This window comes from Ursus maritimus, unplaced genomic scaffold (assembly GCF_017311325.1).
Source record: "Ursus maritimus isolate PB19 unplaced genomic scaffold, ASM1731132v1 scaffold_13, whole genome shotgun sequence".
NCBI lineage: Eukaryota > Metazoa > Chordata > Mammalia > Carnivora > Ursidae > Ursus > Ursus maritimus.
Window position 1 is genome coordinate 56326554 of NW_024423675.1, and position 16389 is coordinate 56342942.

The 16389-nt window shown below is 37.9% G+C and overlaps 1 protein-coding gene across 1 annotated transcript in view; it reads right to left on the reverse strand.

The window, feature by feature from the left end:
* SYNE1 (spectrin repeat containing nuclear envelope protein 1) overlaps window positions 1-16389 on the reverse strand; it is a 442550-nt gene that overhangs the window by 173140 nt on the left and 253021 nt on the right. The window contains exons 71-78 of the mRNA XM_040627972.1: window positions 14626-14802; window positions 12287-12433; window positions 10590-10715; window positions 9089-9265; window positions 7851-8116; window positions 3902-6062; window positions 726-1063; window positions 390-534 (exon numbers count right to left, since the gene is read on the reverse strand). Coding sequence (XP_040483906.1) covers window positions 390-534; window positions 726-1063; window positions 3902-6062; window positions 7851-8116; window positions 9089-9265; window positions 10590-10715; window positions 12287-12433; window positions 14626-14802 — 3537 coding nt within the window. The remainder of the gene's footprint in view (window positions 1-389; window positions 535-725; window positions 1064-3901; window positions 6063-7850; window positions 8117-9088; window positions 9266-10589; window positions 10716-12286; window positions 12434-14625; window positions 14803-16389) is intronic.

The window sequence follows — 16389 nt, forward strand, 5'->3', positions numbered from 1 at the left end:
AAATATGTTACATTTCACCTTATGTTGCTGTGATATATGAGTGAGACTCAGTTACTAATACCTAAATATTATTTGAATTTATTGAAGTTATTACCAGGAAGTATTTACTGAAATTTATTGTCATATCTTATCAGAAACAAATTTCTCTGGTCTTTTTATAAAACTAGCTGTGCATTTAACAGGAATCCTAAAAAGGTGATAGCATTTAAGTAAGTTCAAACTGCTATGAAATGTGACTAAACGTATCCTTGTCATATTTACTATCCTTTTCATATTTAAACCATTAGGTGGAAATGAAGTTTTATTGACCAGTTTCTGGAAATCTCAGATGACAAAGACCCATTACAATTACAATGAAAGGACATTTAAAATAACAGCAAAAAACTAACCTTGTGTTCTGACAATTTTTCTTCTGCTTCATGACTGGAAGAAGTCTTTGATAAAGAAAACTCAGACAGTTTCTTTTCTGCATCATTCATCAATTTGATAAGCTCTTCCCTTGCTTTCTGATAATCCTGCCATTGAGCGGCACATCTTGAAAAAGTCAAACAAAAGCCAATAAGCAAACATAAAATCATACATTTCTATGCAGAGTTCTGATGTCAATATGTCCAATAACACTTGAGAGAAAAATGAATTTACATGCTAATGCACATTGGTATATTCCTATTTTCCATGTGGAAATTCATTTCACTGGAATATAAAGACTAAAACAACTATAATACCTCTGCAAGAGATCTAATTGGGCATGTGAGTCCTGTATTATCCTCTGGCTCTTCTCTTCCAGGGAAGCCATTTTCTGTGCTAGGTCCTCCTTTCCAGTTGGCCTGATGAGTGGGTCCAAACTGGCTACCAGGCCTTGGAGCTCTTCCAGATTGCTATGGAACTGATCTTCTGTACTAAAAAATTCCATGTGGCTTTTGAGATTTTCCTCTGCGCTCTCCACATCGAGGCCATTGCCTGCCAGTTGCAGCATTTCATGAGCATCCTCAAGCCAGTCGTTAGCTGCTTGAAACACTTGATAGTACCTTTGACATTGACTATATATTTGAGTTAAGGCAGCCTGAAACACAGTAATTGCAAACACAATCAACGCTCAATTGCAATGTATTTACTGGAAATATTTTAATTTTTTTCCCATTTCTTTTCCAGTTCTCAGTCGTATGGATATATGTGTACAAGTGAATTGATAAGTTGGTGTAATTTTTTAAGGCACAATTCATCATTATCTTTTATTTTTCCTTCTGCTATTCTTTTTTTTTTTAAGATTTTATTTATTTATTTGACAGAGAGAGACAGCGAGAGAGGGAACACAAGCAAGGGGAGTGTGAGAGGGAGAAGCAGGCTCAGCTTCAGTTTCAGATGCTCAGCATCACTCATCATCAGGGCAATAGAAATCAAAACCACAATGAGATATCAGCTTACACCTGTCAGAATGAAGAGCATCAAAAAGACGAGACATAACAAATGTTGGCGAGGATGTAGAGAAAAAGGAACCCTCACGCCCCATTGGTGGGAATGTAAACTGGTGGAAAACAGCCACTGTGGAAAACAGTATGGAGTTTAAAAATAGGTTAAAATTAGAAATACCATATGATCCAGTAATTTCACTACTGGATATTTACCCAGAGAAAACGAAAACACTGATTCAAAAGATAAATACACCCCTATGTTTATAGAAGCATTATTTACAATAGCCAAGATATGGAAGCAACCCAAGTGTCCACCAAAAGACGAATGGATAAGGAAGCTGTGCCATATATATATGTGTGTGTGTGTGTGTATATATATATATATATATATATATATACACACACACACACATCTATTTATCATCTATCTATCTATCTATCTATCTATCCACACAATGGAATACTACTCAGCCATAAAAAAAGAAGATCTTGCCATTTGTGATGACATGGATGGAGTTAGAGGGTATCATGCTAGGTGCAATAAGTCAGATAAAGACAAATACCATATGATTTCACTTATATGTAGAATATAAAGACAAAACAAACAACCAAACAAAAAGCAGAAACAGACCCATAAATACAGAGAACGAACTGATGGTTGCCAGAGGAGAGGTGGGTGGGGGGACGGGCATAATGAGTGAAGGGGAGTGGGACGTACAGACTTCGAGTTACGGAAGGAGTAAGTCATGGGGATGAAAGATACAGCATAGGGAATATAGTCAATGGTATTGTAATAGTGTCGTATGTTGACAAATGGTAGCTACACTTGTGGTGAGCATAGCATGACATATAGTTTCATCAAAACACTATGTCACATGCCTGAAACTAACGTAATGTGTATCAACCATACTTCAATTTTTAAAAAAAAGAAAAGAAACTATGATATATATGAATATTATTCAGACTTAAAAAAGGAGTAAGTCCTGTCACTTGAGAAAACATGGATGAACCTGGAGGATATAATTCTAAGCAAAATAAATCAGACACGGAGAGACAAATACCACATGGTCTCACTTATATATGGAATCTAAAGAAAAAAAAAGTTGAAATCATAGAAACTAAGCCGATTAGTGGTTCCTAGAGGGGTTCAGGGGAGATTGGTAAAATGGTACAAATTTTTAGTTTTAAGTTGAATAAAGTCTAAGAATCTAATGTGTAACATAGTGACTATAGTTGATAACACTGTATTATATAACTGAAATTTGCTAAGACATTAGAAATTAAATGTCCTCATCAAAGCAAAAGTATGAGGTGATGGATGTATTAACTCATTCAATGTGGGAAATCCTTTCACAGTGTTTACATATATCAAACCATTACATTGTATGCTTTAAATATCTTAGAATTTTGTCAGTTAACCCTCAATAAAGATGGGGGTGGGAGATAGGAAGTATAACAACACCAAACTTCTGAACTGGCATTCACCCGAGTAAATGGCAATTTCTGGAAGTGAGCTAGTAGCCCATAAGTCTTGAAAAGAGACTAAAACAGAGAAGTTTAAGAACGGAAAGCTTACCCCATGAAGTGAAATCCATTCAAATCCAGAAGGAAAGGGAAGATTGTAACTGGCCAGCAGCGACTGGACAAGACAAGCCATCACTGTGCAAGCAGACACAGAAAGTACGTGCAAGATTGGCACGTAGTAAGGAAAGCTTGTGGATGGCCAAGCAAAGAATCACTGCTGGAGATGAGTAATGCCCCTGGAACTACAGACCTCAGTAACTGGGGCCGAGACAATGAGTAAGACTATCAACCACAAGAGGGCAAAAGTAGGAACACCGTAACAGATTCAAGATTGTGGTTCAAAAATCAAAAAATCAACAGAAGCAAACCAACAGGACAGATGTTACCCAGGAATGAAAATTCCAGGTAACTTCTGTCCTGATCCTTCACTCTAGGTTAAATGCTTTATAGCTATAGAGAAATTAAAAAAAAAAAATTAACAATGACCTTGAATCAACCTGAAAAGGTAAAAGCATACTAAATAGACTATAGTTTAAGTCAGAACTTAAGCTGATGAAGTTTCCCAAGATTTTACCCAAATGTTAAGATTTAAAAAGATTCATTATTTAGTGTTAAACTTAATCTATGTGGAAAATAAATTTAAATGGTAGCTAAGATTCATCAGGGGCTAGTATCAAAAAAGTAGTATCAAGAAAGAAATATAGGGGTGCCTGGGTGGCTCAGTCAGTTAACCGTTTGACTCTTGATTTCCATTCAGGTCATGATCTCAGGGTCGTGAGATCGAACCCCAAGTCAGGCTCCCCACTGGGTGCGGAGTCTGAGATTCTCTCCCTCCCTCTCCCCCTCCACCCTTAAAAAAAAGAAAGAAAGCAACTCTAACCAAAAACAAAAACTAAGAAATCTCTCACAACTGTTTACAAATAAGCAGAACAGAAAAAACAAAAGAGAAGCCCTAGTATACCAACCTGTCTGGTGCGTAAAGCTTCCTGAATGTCTCCATCCAGCTCTGAGAGCTCAGCAAGAGTTTGCTGTAAATCGGCAGAAATGAGCTCTTTGGCTTTTGTGAATTTCTCCTTCTCCTTGTTACTCAGGGCATTCATTATTCTCAGGCTGGACTGTACCTCTTCCTGATGAATTTGGATCTTTCTGATCTCCTCCTGGATATCCTGCAGGCTCAGGTCCAGGCACACCGGCCCACTTAGCTCTGCCTTCACGCTCCTCAGCCAGTCCAGGGAGCGGCTCAGCTCTGTCTGGAAGTCTATACTCTGCACCATGCGGCTCTCGCACTCCGTCACCGTCGCACCAATGGCAGAAGTCAGCCGATTTAACTCCTCTTGCCAGGACTGGATCTGTTGCTTGGCTTTCTCATAAGCCAAGGGATCAAGGTGTGGAACCAGATCTTCAAGATGCACGGTCACTCGTTTTAGTACAATTCCTGAATCCTGAAGACTTCCTGCCAGTGAGTGATACATTTTGAGCTTCTCCTCTGCGGGAAGGGTCTCCTCATTCACTTTGGACTGCTCTGTTTTCACAGCTTCTAGTTGTTTTTCTAGCTGGTGGCACATCTTTTCATGCTCTTGATAAGCACTGGTGGTATCTTCCAGGAAACTAGCCCTTTGTTCTGTTTGTCGCTTCAGCCTGTGGTACAAGGTGACAAGGTGCAGCATCTTGTCTGGCTGCCAAGGCTGACCTGTGCTTCTAAAACTTTCTTTCTTCTGGTTCAGTTCATCCACTGCTTCCCCGAAGCCTGTCACCTCTCCCAAAAGGGCTCTGCAACCATCTTGAAGAGACAGAGCCTCTTCAACTCTCAGGTCAGTGGGGACTTTGCTCATCTTCAAGAACTGGTCTTCAAGTTCACTCAGAGACTGGGTTGTCAACTCAATCAAGGAAGCATACTCCTTCCGAGCAAGAATCGCTTCTTGGACTTTATAGAACTTGTCTTTAGCCAAGGCAACAATTACATTAAATTGCAGGGGCAGAGCGTTTAGCTTTTCATTGAGGTAGGAATGATCGACTTCATTCAGCGACGGCAACATGGCCTGCCCAGTTCTTTGTAGTGTAAGCAGGAGATTCTCATACTCTGGAGATTGTTCAAGAATCTGTTGGTATTTGGCCAGTTGTGTCTGGAGCTCAGGACTCTCATTCATTAGGTTGATTTCAGGAAATGTAACAATATCTGCTTGTTTTAGCCAGTGACAAGCCTTATCAAAATCTTCCTTAAAATGCTTCCTTGAAACTAAACTCTTCTCTAGTTCTTGTAGCCGATGGCTACACTTTTGTAAAACAGTATCATAGATGCTCTGCAATTCCTGAAGCTTACCTAGTACTTCACTCTTTTCCTGCTCCGTGGCTCCTTTCATTAATTCACGACCCTGAGCCCAAAGTCCAGTGACTTCATTCTGGTAAGTCTTGAGGCTGGCTTGTGCACTCTTACATGTCTTCACTTGTTTACTCACATCATCGGGTAACAGGCAGATGTGCTCACGGAACATTATCTTTCGCTCATGTTGCTGAATCTGGCTGGTTGCCTGGAACACCGCCATGAGGAACTGGGTTTTCTCGGACAAGGCCTTGTTTAAGTACTTTCGTCTCTGGCCCACTAAGTCGCTGAGACAGTTCACATGTCTCTGTGCATCAGAGAGTACCTTCTGGATTATCTGCCGTTCATTCAGGCCAAGATCAGCCATCACCCTGTCAGCGTCCTTTATAAGTGATTTCAGGAGCATCTGTTTGGCCTCCAGTTCACTGCAAATGGCGAGGTGGTCCATGAGGAGGTTCTGAGCCATATCTGGTGGGGGGCTCTGCTTCAGGGCCTCAGCAATGGTGGGCTGTTGCTCTTCTGCCCACTCCATCAGCTCTTGAAACCTGGACCTCACCACATTTAACTCCTCCAGGTTGGTGACTGACACTTGGATTTTCCTTTTGACAAGGTCCTCGAGCTGAAACCAACGTTGTTCAAGGTGACTTGTCTGTTCTTTGACCAATTCTTTGTCATCTAAATTCAGATGTTCTATCATTTTTTGCTTTTGATCTTTCAGATCCTCAATAGCCTGCTTTCTCTCCTGCAGTGCTAGGGCTAACTTTTTCAAAGCTTCTAGATGGACAGCTGTACTTTCCGCATCCGATCTATAAATATATCGAAAGATACAAAAATAAATTAGCTTTAGTTAATATCTATGTTTGTTCATACCGTGTTAAATTACACTTCAACATTTTCTTAAAGCGGATGTTCTTAGCTTACGGTAGCTTAATTCATGGTTTACTGAAGAGGTTCTGTGATTATGGACCCTATATTTCTGTATGAGAAGTTGAACCAAAACAAGTTGCCTTGATAATTCTCTGTGCTTCTTCTTCGGGCTAATGCTGCCCTCCCATCACGTCTGACATGAACTTTAAGCTTCCTCCTCCCACCCATATCAGCTAAGCAGGATCTGCATATTAACAACAGTCTTGGATGTTGTTGATAAGCACTGATCTACTGCATTCATAAAGAAATTTATAAGTCATTCACGAGCTATGTGCTCTCCTATGAGAACAAGTTCCAATAAACAATACAGCACTAGTTTCATCTGTGAGATATAACCAATGACTTTAACAGCCACTCATCTGTACACTGAGATTTCTTTTTGCTTATCATTAGAAATCTCTAAAAATAAGTGTGAAATACAAAGAATTCTCAACGCTTTGACTATAAAACACACATGAGAAAAAGGAATCTTGTAAGTCTCCTTCAATTCTAAAATGATCAGTTCTGAAGTAGGAGGAACAGGGTTGGGAGGTAGTATGATGAGTTCTGTTTAAGCCTTATTAGGTCTGAGGTGTCTGTGGGCCAACCAGATGCAGATGCTATTATAAACCCAAATACAGGTTTTTGCTGATATTGACTGGATTTATCCCAAAGACTAGTAGAATGTTGAGCATCAAAGAAAAGTAAACAAATCAGAGAATAGTGCACTCCTACAAAAACACCACTATAATATATATAATTTAACTACATCTAGAATAATGTTTTCGGTTTTAATTTTTACAAATTAATAAATCTAGGCAGAAGAAGTGTAGATTTTAACAATTATAGTGATCAGAAGTATAGATCAGTATAGAAAAGATTTCCATATAACGACCCGGTATATGTGGCAGAAAAGGAAGTCTTTTTCTTTTCTTTTTTTTTAAGGTTTATTTATTTATTTGACAGAGAGAAAGACAGCCAGCGAGAGAGGGAACACAAGCAGGGGGAGTAGGAGAGGAAGAAGCAGGCTCCCAGTGGAGCAGGGAGCCCAATGTGGGGCTCGATCCCAGGACCCTGGGATCACGCCCTGGGCAGAAGGCAGATGCTTAACAAATAAGCCACCCAGGCGCCCCAGGAAGCCCTTTTCAAACAATAAGCTAAGGGGGGTTCAACTGCTACAAAATCACAAAGGACACGCATTAACTGAATTTGGATTGTTCACTAATTTCTAGAATTCCACAAATACAAGACAATTTGACTGAATTATATAGAATGTACTACTTTACAGAATTGCCAAGAAACCTATAGAATACATAGATTCAAGAAGGATTCATTTCATGAATTGATAGATGATAGTCCCATAACTGATAATTAAATAAAACCAGAAATATTCCTGGGATGTTCTTTGAAGTAATAGTGTAACAAGTGTTTGGAATATCCCTTAAGGGTATAGGGGAAAATGGTGCTGTTTTCAAACATTTTCCTTCTACTCACTGGTTACATTAATACTGAGCAAGAAAAACCATGACTCTGTATCTGTATGACAACATTAGATTCTTACTAATGCTTTATCAGTATTTATAACGATAGACAATAGGTGTTTAAAATGTAAGACATTTTTGATTTTTATAAAAATTAGGAAATTTCTGGCTTAGCATTTTGGTGAGCCACTGGAGAAGTGCTGTTACCTGGCTAAGTTATCCCATTCTGTAGTAAATTTTTCTAAGAACACTTCAACGACATTCATACAGTCATGGTAATCTCTGGTTCTCTGAAGATCCTCTTCCCTTCGCAAGCACAGATTGTTGGACTGAAGACACAGATCTAACCACTGGTCATTTAAGTGACTAATTTCCTTGTGTTCAGGAGACTCCTGCTTCTTGGTTAACTTATTCACCCTTTCCGTAATAGCAGTCACCGACGCCTGTTTGCACTGCAGCTTCTTAACAAAATCCTAAAGGACAGCAACAACAACAACAATGACAAAATAAATGTTGTGTCATAAGCGCCCCCCGTCCACTAAATACAGAGTGAGATATACATCTACTACTAAACGCTTCAAGTATCTGAAGAATGTATAATGAATGGGTCATGAGGGAGAAAGAGAAAGTCTAAAACTCATACCTCTTTATGGATACAAATTTTTAAGTATATAAGAATCAAATGGTAACTGTGGTATTTTCCTTTACTATGTTACTTTGAAAAGTATAAAGAAAACTGATAAATGTGAAACAATACTATAGTCATTAAGAAAAAAAGGTAATATTTTTATCTTAAAGTGCAGCCCTGGTTTTCTAAAAAAAAGTTCATTGCTTTTGAGAAAAAAATCCAATTTATCTCTACTCTTTTTTTCTGTATATGCAAACAGCATTCCAGTAGAAAATATAAATGCTGTCATGACAAAAATAAATCTTAAATTTTGTTAAAAATCTGCTACAACGCCCAATCAAATTAATATACTTTAAGTCATTTTCTATTACATTTAAACTGTATATAAGTATATAATATAAATTCTATTTTTATTACATTTAAAATTAATTATATATTAATACATATTTTATAGGTTACATAGATTTAATTGATATATTTACAATCCTACAGCTTTAGCAATATTGTGATGAAAAGCTAGTAAACAATAAGGCTTCATGTTTATTTAGCGGCAGCGTCTTAGGGCTCTATTGGCTAAACCACAACTGCTTTGTTCAGAAACAAACTACAGAGTGAATGTCCTTCGATCCAAGTAGCTAACTGGAGCTCCAAGAAAATATTTGAATGTTTACTTTCTCATCTGTCCTTTCCTGGCACCCAATGAAGGTTGTTGTGATTCTATCTCATTCTTTAAATATCTACACTAACGCTGAAGGATTGGCTGCCGCACACCGGTGGTAGTCTCCTTTCTCTCCCCCGGAGACCTACTAATTCCTACCTTCACTTGGGAAACCATGTTCTGTGCAATGTTGAGTTCCAGCTCTGAGTGCCTCCTCTCCATATTCTGTAGTTGCTGGTCAGCATCCTGGAGGTAAATCCAAAGCTCAGCCTTCATGTGCTTGATCTCTCCCCAGCCCTGAGTTAAGGTCTGCGCCTGGGCAAGCCTTTGTTCAATCTTGAGAGAACACAGAGGCAAAACTTAGCAGCAATAGATAGAGACATTTAGGTTTGATGAATCAGAAGTGTAATTCTTCAGGCTGTCCATGTACACAGGCCAACATGCATGTACATATGTGCATGTGTATGCACACACACACACACACACACACACACTGTAATGAATCTCAAACGAATTCTTTGTTTGCTTAAAGAAAAGCAGATTTTCTTTTGCTTTTTCTATTTATATTTTCTAAAGACTTTAAATGTCCAAGACTTATGCCATGTGATTTCAATTAGTTTTGAAGCTCTAGAAGTTTTAAAAATTTATTAGGTCAGAGCTGCCTTAGTGGTTTTTAATATTGGGCATTTTAGTAGACACATCTGCTTGACTGACTGATGAATTTGGTCTTGGGGTTAACTAGAAAAGACTTATATTGTTCTCTATTGTGCATTTGTTGATACTTACAAAACACCAAGCAATGAATGCTTAGGATATTAGATCAGTTTCCCTGGTTTTCCAAACCACGTGATTTATTTCAATAAATAATTTCTTTAAAAAGATATATGAATTATATCATCTTTCAAAAGGATTTAAAGGGAGATTTGCTTTGATGATATAAAAGTAAAGAAAAAATCCTACATTGTTTTATCATCTACATTATTAATTTCTTGAATACTTTTTTCCTTTATATCCTTTTACTACCATGAATAGTCAGTCAATTAAATAACAAAACCAAGTCTTCTTTTTTTTTTTTTAAACCTAAACGTGTTGCCTTGACAAGTTTAAGGCAGCACTAGCAAACACGTGGCTTCTGCGCTGCCATTTGCTGTAGATGAGTACTACAAACTCCTCACAACATTTTTCCACTGAGCCCAGATACAGCTTCAGAATCCTTCTCAACACCCCACTCAGTCACTGCCCGTGGATTAGGAGGGTCTTGCTGGATGGCATGCTCTTTGCCATCCCTAATATAAAGTGAGAATCAGGAACCATTTTTATATGAAGTATTATCTAAAGTTGAAAAAAAAGAGAAAAGAATAAAAATGTGAGTGGAAGAATCAGAGAAGAGGAAGAGAGAACGGTAATTAAGGAGGAAAGAGGAGAGGAAAGAGGCACTAATGATTGGCACTTCCATGGAACTAAATGTTGCAATTCAGTGGCATTAGTATCAGTGTGCTTACTTGCTGAAATTCAGCTGAAATTCAGTATCTATTATAATGGCTGTAGGAGCATTATAGAGAGAATAATCCAAGGAGAGATTTTCTTTCGCATCTAACATCAGGCAAGAGGATATAATAAAACAGACAAATCCAATGTGATTTTTTTTGAACTTTTTTACCATTTGCTCTGTTTGTTGAATGTCTTTTGCTGTGGTTTTCACTGAAGAGTTTGACAAGTCACACATGGAGCAGAGGAGATCTAAGTAAGTCCTTGCCTGTTCCTGCAAAGCTCTGAAGTGTTTGACCTGAAAAAAAACCAAACTTGTCAGAGAAAAAGAGAAACATGCTATATTTAGATAGCAAATATTTGCACCATTTGTAGTATTTTATTGACTTTTCAAAAATAACCTTGCTATGCTTCATATTTTCACCCTTGTTATAAATGACACATATTAGTGACTTGCAGGAAGGAATTCAAAACACACTGGCAGGGATCCATTTGTCCAGCAGCTGCTTCTCAATGTAATTAGTCTGTATGGTCTAGGAAGGGGAATACCCAAGAAACTTCTATAATCTCCAGATTCTCTGCTCCCATTCTAGCTTGTTTTCTGTTTCAGAGAAAGGTTCAGTAGCCTACCCTGGCCTGCTTCTTCACATGTTTTTGCATATTCTGGAGACAGAAGGGAAAAGGTCATTGTGCTTTTGTAGAATTCACTGGAGACTGGTAAAAATGCACATGGCTGGGCTTTTTTTCTCCACAGAACGTTCATATAGTGCTCTTCCCTTTCCATAACCCTAAGAAAGGCTGATACTGGTGGATCTTTATACACAGAAACACAGAGAGATGTGTTTCTGTGAAGATACTCAGAGTGTATGCAAGCTCTGTGTTAGATACTGGGTACAAAGCAGTACCCTGAACAAAACCCTTATTTCCACGGAGCTTGCATTCTTATGAGAGAGACAGATAATACATAAACAAATAAACAAGCATGGAGTGCAATGTCTGGTAGTGATAAACACCATGTAGCAGAACAAAGGAAGGTAAGTATGATGACGAGGCACTGGTACTTTGGGAAGAATGTACCTCCAAAACTTCTCTGAGGAACAGAACTGAGTCAGGGAAGGAGAAAGTCATACCATGGGGTGATGAAGGGGACAGCAGGTGCAAAGCCCTGAGACTGGAACAGAGTGACCCAGTAGGACTAAAGGTCAAAGAGGTGGGTGGGGGCAAACCGGGGAAGACCTTACAAGGGAGTTGACCGTACATCTGAATTTGTTGGGTTTATACGTCTATGGCTTTTCAACCTCAGAACTACTGATATTTGAAGCCAAGTAAATCTTTGCTGGAGGGGCTGTCCTTTTCACTGCAGGGTGCTCAGCAGTTTCCCTGGCTGATGCCAATAGCATCCCCACCATTCCCAGGGGTGACAAACAAAACTGTCTTCAGACATTGACAAATGTCCCATGGGGAAGACAAATCACCCCTCCTTTCTGTTTACAAATCATGTACATTGTTGTATGACAATTGAATTTCTTTGTAACTTTCAGAAGTTAAGTATACTTAGAATCATCACTTTACATATGAAACCACTGAGGCTCAGAGAAATTAAGTGACGTACCCATGGTCACACTGCTGAGCAGTGATTAGAGTTGACGTCTTGGTCACAGCGCCCACGCTCTTTCTACCAGGCTGACCATCGGTATCAGGTCCACCTTCCTAGCTAAACCATGAACCTGACTAGAGTCGAGCTCAGACCTTATGCATACTGTTATGCCCTCAGAAGCCAGCACACAATTTGGCACATAGTAAGTACTTATTAAAATTTCACTGAACGAATGAATCACAGTACAACATAAACTTTCAGGAGTCTACTACCTGCTTCACGGCTTCTGCCCTGCTAAGAGGTGGATGCTGGCTTGGCTTTAGGTCTGGCTGGACTGCAGAGAGCCAGGCCTGGCACTGCTGCAGAGTGTCCTGTCGGCTAACATGCTTCTGAAGTTCATGTTCCACACTCTGGTATACCTGAGACAAAACAATCACGCTGTGGTTATGAGAGTGTTCCAGAAGATCTCTGCTGATCTCTATAAACATCACTGGACCCCAGTGAAACACAGCGGCAAATCCAATTAAATGCATTTTCCCTGCAGGATTCCCCAGTACCATATACACATTTAAGGAGTTTGCATAAGTTCAAAAATGTTGCGAAGCTCAGTGGCCATCTTCAATTCATAATTTCTCAATCCACACATTATAATCCCCGACTGGGGGACGAGAATGTGGGTGGGGTTAATGTAACTGTAGACGTGGGTTAGAATACATGACATCTTTGAAGTTAATCGTCAAACATAGATCGGAGGGTTTGCAGTCCTCACCCCCCAAGGTATAATGACTTCACTTTTTGTTGAAGCTAGAAACTAAACATAAAGATAAAATACCGTATCATGGAAAGGTAACCGATATTTCTCTAACTGAAATGCTTCTGCTTTAAGAATACTGTCAAATTGGAACTAAACCGTAACATAGGGAAAGTGATAGTTGGATGCCCTCATTTCGTTTTAGAAGCTGTGTTCCAGGACAATAATAATCCAGAATAATCCAAACATTCTAGTATTAATTAATTAATCAATTCAATTAATTAATCTTGCACCAGCCAACCAATTTCCATTTTATCCATAGACATATTGAAAAGCTATTATGTGTCTCATTGAAATCAAGGTGAAATATACCCATGTTTTTCTGAGCAAACTATTCTATTTAAAAAAAAAAGAAGAAAGAAAGAAAAGAAAAAAGGAAATTAAGTTAGCCTGGCTTTTTATTAAGACAAGTGAAACAGTAATTGAATTCTGTTTTTCTCTGTCATCTATTAAACGCATCTTCATCTGATATTGGGACTGCCTCTTATTTATTCTTATTCTAGCAGAACTAAAAAGAAAAAAGGTGTTTTGTTCTCCTTATCATTTTTACACACTTTAATTATGAGGTTCTGATTATGTTCTTAGAATTTCATCTGTTTTTTAAAAAATTTATTTTTAAGCTATGTGTTTGTCTTTTGAACATTTACCAATTTTTTTTCAATTTGTGAAATCCTTAATATGTAGAAATTGCCTGCTACAAAGTCAGTTTCGAAATAATTTCTGCTGGAGGAGGGCACTAAGCAGCTCACCAGAAAGCTCCATCATGCTGTTTTATTTCACTTCACTCCCTTTCCCCCTCCGCGTCATCATCTGCAATTATCTGTTAGATTTACTTTGTCCCTCTTTTTTCTTAACTTTTTTTCCCTTTTTAAAAAATTTAAATTCAATTAATTAACATATAGTATATTATTGGTTTCAGAGGTAGAGGTCAGTGATTCATCAGTCTTACATAACACCCAGTGCTCATTACATCATATGCCCTCCTTAAGGCCCATCACCCAGTTACATCATCCCCCACCCCCCTTTTTTTCCTTAACTTTTCGAAAGTGAATTTTTCAAGTCTGGGAAGTCAACTAATGTCACCCAGCATTTTTTTTTTTTTCAAATCATGATGAAGACAGAGCATTCTTCCCATGTCACATGTACATCTCCAGTTCTTACTGGCTAGCACAGCAACAAAAATACATGGACTTTTTGTTATGCCGCTTAAAAATTCTAAAATAACAAAAAACAATTCACTTATTTTACCTAATTTTTGTTAGAAGAGTGATTCTTATTCATCTTAGACTTATTTCTATAACATTAAGAATTCCATTTTAGTGAAAATACACCCATTAAATTATAACTCAAATTTGGTACTAACTCCATCCAATTTCTGTATGAATTCATAAAAATATTGAATTGGAGTAGAACCTAGGCAGCATAGAGTTTAACAGAAACTAATTATTGTGAAAATTACAGAATAAATTTACTTCGGTGTTGGAAAATAAATGGCAAATTAGAAGTATTGATAGTGTGCAAATAAAAGCAAAACAAAATTTAAAAAAATTTTCATAATCTATGAGTAAAGGGATTGGATAAAGCTGAGTAACTGAAACTCACCACTTCATCATATCAATCAAATGTATGATAGTTCTGTGTCCACATGGAGACTATGAAACCTAGCCTCTTATTTCCTGTCTGGACATAAAACAAAACTAACCTAAAAACTGAAGATCAAAGCTATTTTTAAAAATCTTTAGATTGTACAGACTTTCTCCTTAAGTCATCATCATTCTAGAATGTTCCGGGGGTACTCACCCTCTGAGCTGTACTGCAGATAGCCGAGTAACTATCCTTTGTGCCCTGCAGATGAGCGTGCACATTTTGTTTTAGTTTTGCTTGAAGGTGGTCTGCACACTGGCTGATCAAATTGTCGCCTTTAATTTTAAGGTTGTTCAAACGGTCTTCAAAACCAGCAATTTCTTCCATCATTGCCTGAAAAAATGAGAGAAATATAGAGTTATCATGATTCTATTTTCAGTTTTTAAATAAGCAATTTCACTGTTTAATGATGTTTTTGAAAGAGTTTTGGAATTGTCTTGCTTACCATATTAACAAAAGATGTACTTTTTCAGGGATACTCTAATGGGAAGAGTTATTGAGCTTAACAGGTTAGGTTATATAGGGATGATGCAGTAACCATTAAGACTAGAGTAAATTCACAGCTGATCTCAGTTGTAGAGTTACAGAGATATCTGTTCCACGGTATTATTACCAGTAAAAAGGATGTTCGTATATTTTTCAGCTCTATAAGTTATAATTCTGGTGTAATTTATACCTAAAATATTCTAATTACCATTTAATCTAATTTAATAATATCTAATTTATCTAATAATACCTAATTAGTAATTTATGTTTATATAATATCTAACTTACATTGAATAGTATTTATACTAATAAAAATAATATTTGCTGTGCACCATTTATTAAGCACCTGGTATAGTCCAGAAACTATATACATCCCTGATAAATGTATACTATTATCCTCATTTTACAGATAAGGAGACTGAAGCACAGAGAGGTTATATTATGTGCTCAAAGTCATACAACTAGTAAATGGCAGAGTCCCAGCCTCTGGACCCGGGGCTGTCTGACTCCAGCTTGTACACACCACTATCCCCACATGTGTTCTCTAGTGAGCACTTTCATCGACCACTTAGAGTGCGGAATCAAATTTCTCAAATCAAGCTTTAATTTCTTAATGCTATACAATACTAATACAAGTGGGACATTCCAACACAAGGTTTCTTGGGTTGATAGATCAGTACACTTAAGAGAAACTCCAGTGGTCCCTCAGTAGCCCAGAGCCGACCACTTTTTGTGGTGGTGCTGGGTTAATGGTTATTATATATCTACCATATTGAAAAGAACCATTAGTCTTTGAGCTGTTACAGAACCACTACATCATGAGGTGACTGAGGCTATGTCCTCAGTGCCTAACAGAACACACTGTATTCCTGTCTCTATTCATATTTGTTAAATAAAATTTCCTCCTACATATAAGGAATCCTGAAGCCTAGAGGGGTTAACTGGCTTTCCCAAGACACACTAGACAGTCATCACATTATGACTACAATTAAGTTTCCCATTAAGGTCACCAAAATTGCTCCATAAAATTGTGACCAGATGACATCTGTCACTGGGCACATATAATTACTATAAATATAGATTAATAACGATAAGAACACCGTGGCTCAGTATCATACTTTGTGGCTTACAAAATACTTTCATGTACATCATCGCCTGTGATGACCACAACAGCTGCGTGATGGGATTGGTATCATTCTTGCAGAACAGCGAAAGGAGGAGACTCAGAGAGGTTAAGTTCCCTTAGCTGGGAACAACAGAGTGGCTAGAATCCAGCCTTTCTGATTACTATTCTGGTATCCTATCTTTGGCTACAGTTTTCTAAAATAAAGATAATCCCTTCCTCTGATAAGTTGCTTTATAAAGATTAAATTCTGTGGGGGTAAAAAAATATTAGCTGGGAAAAATGCCACAATGTGTTCAGAAGTTGAACGC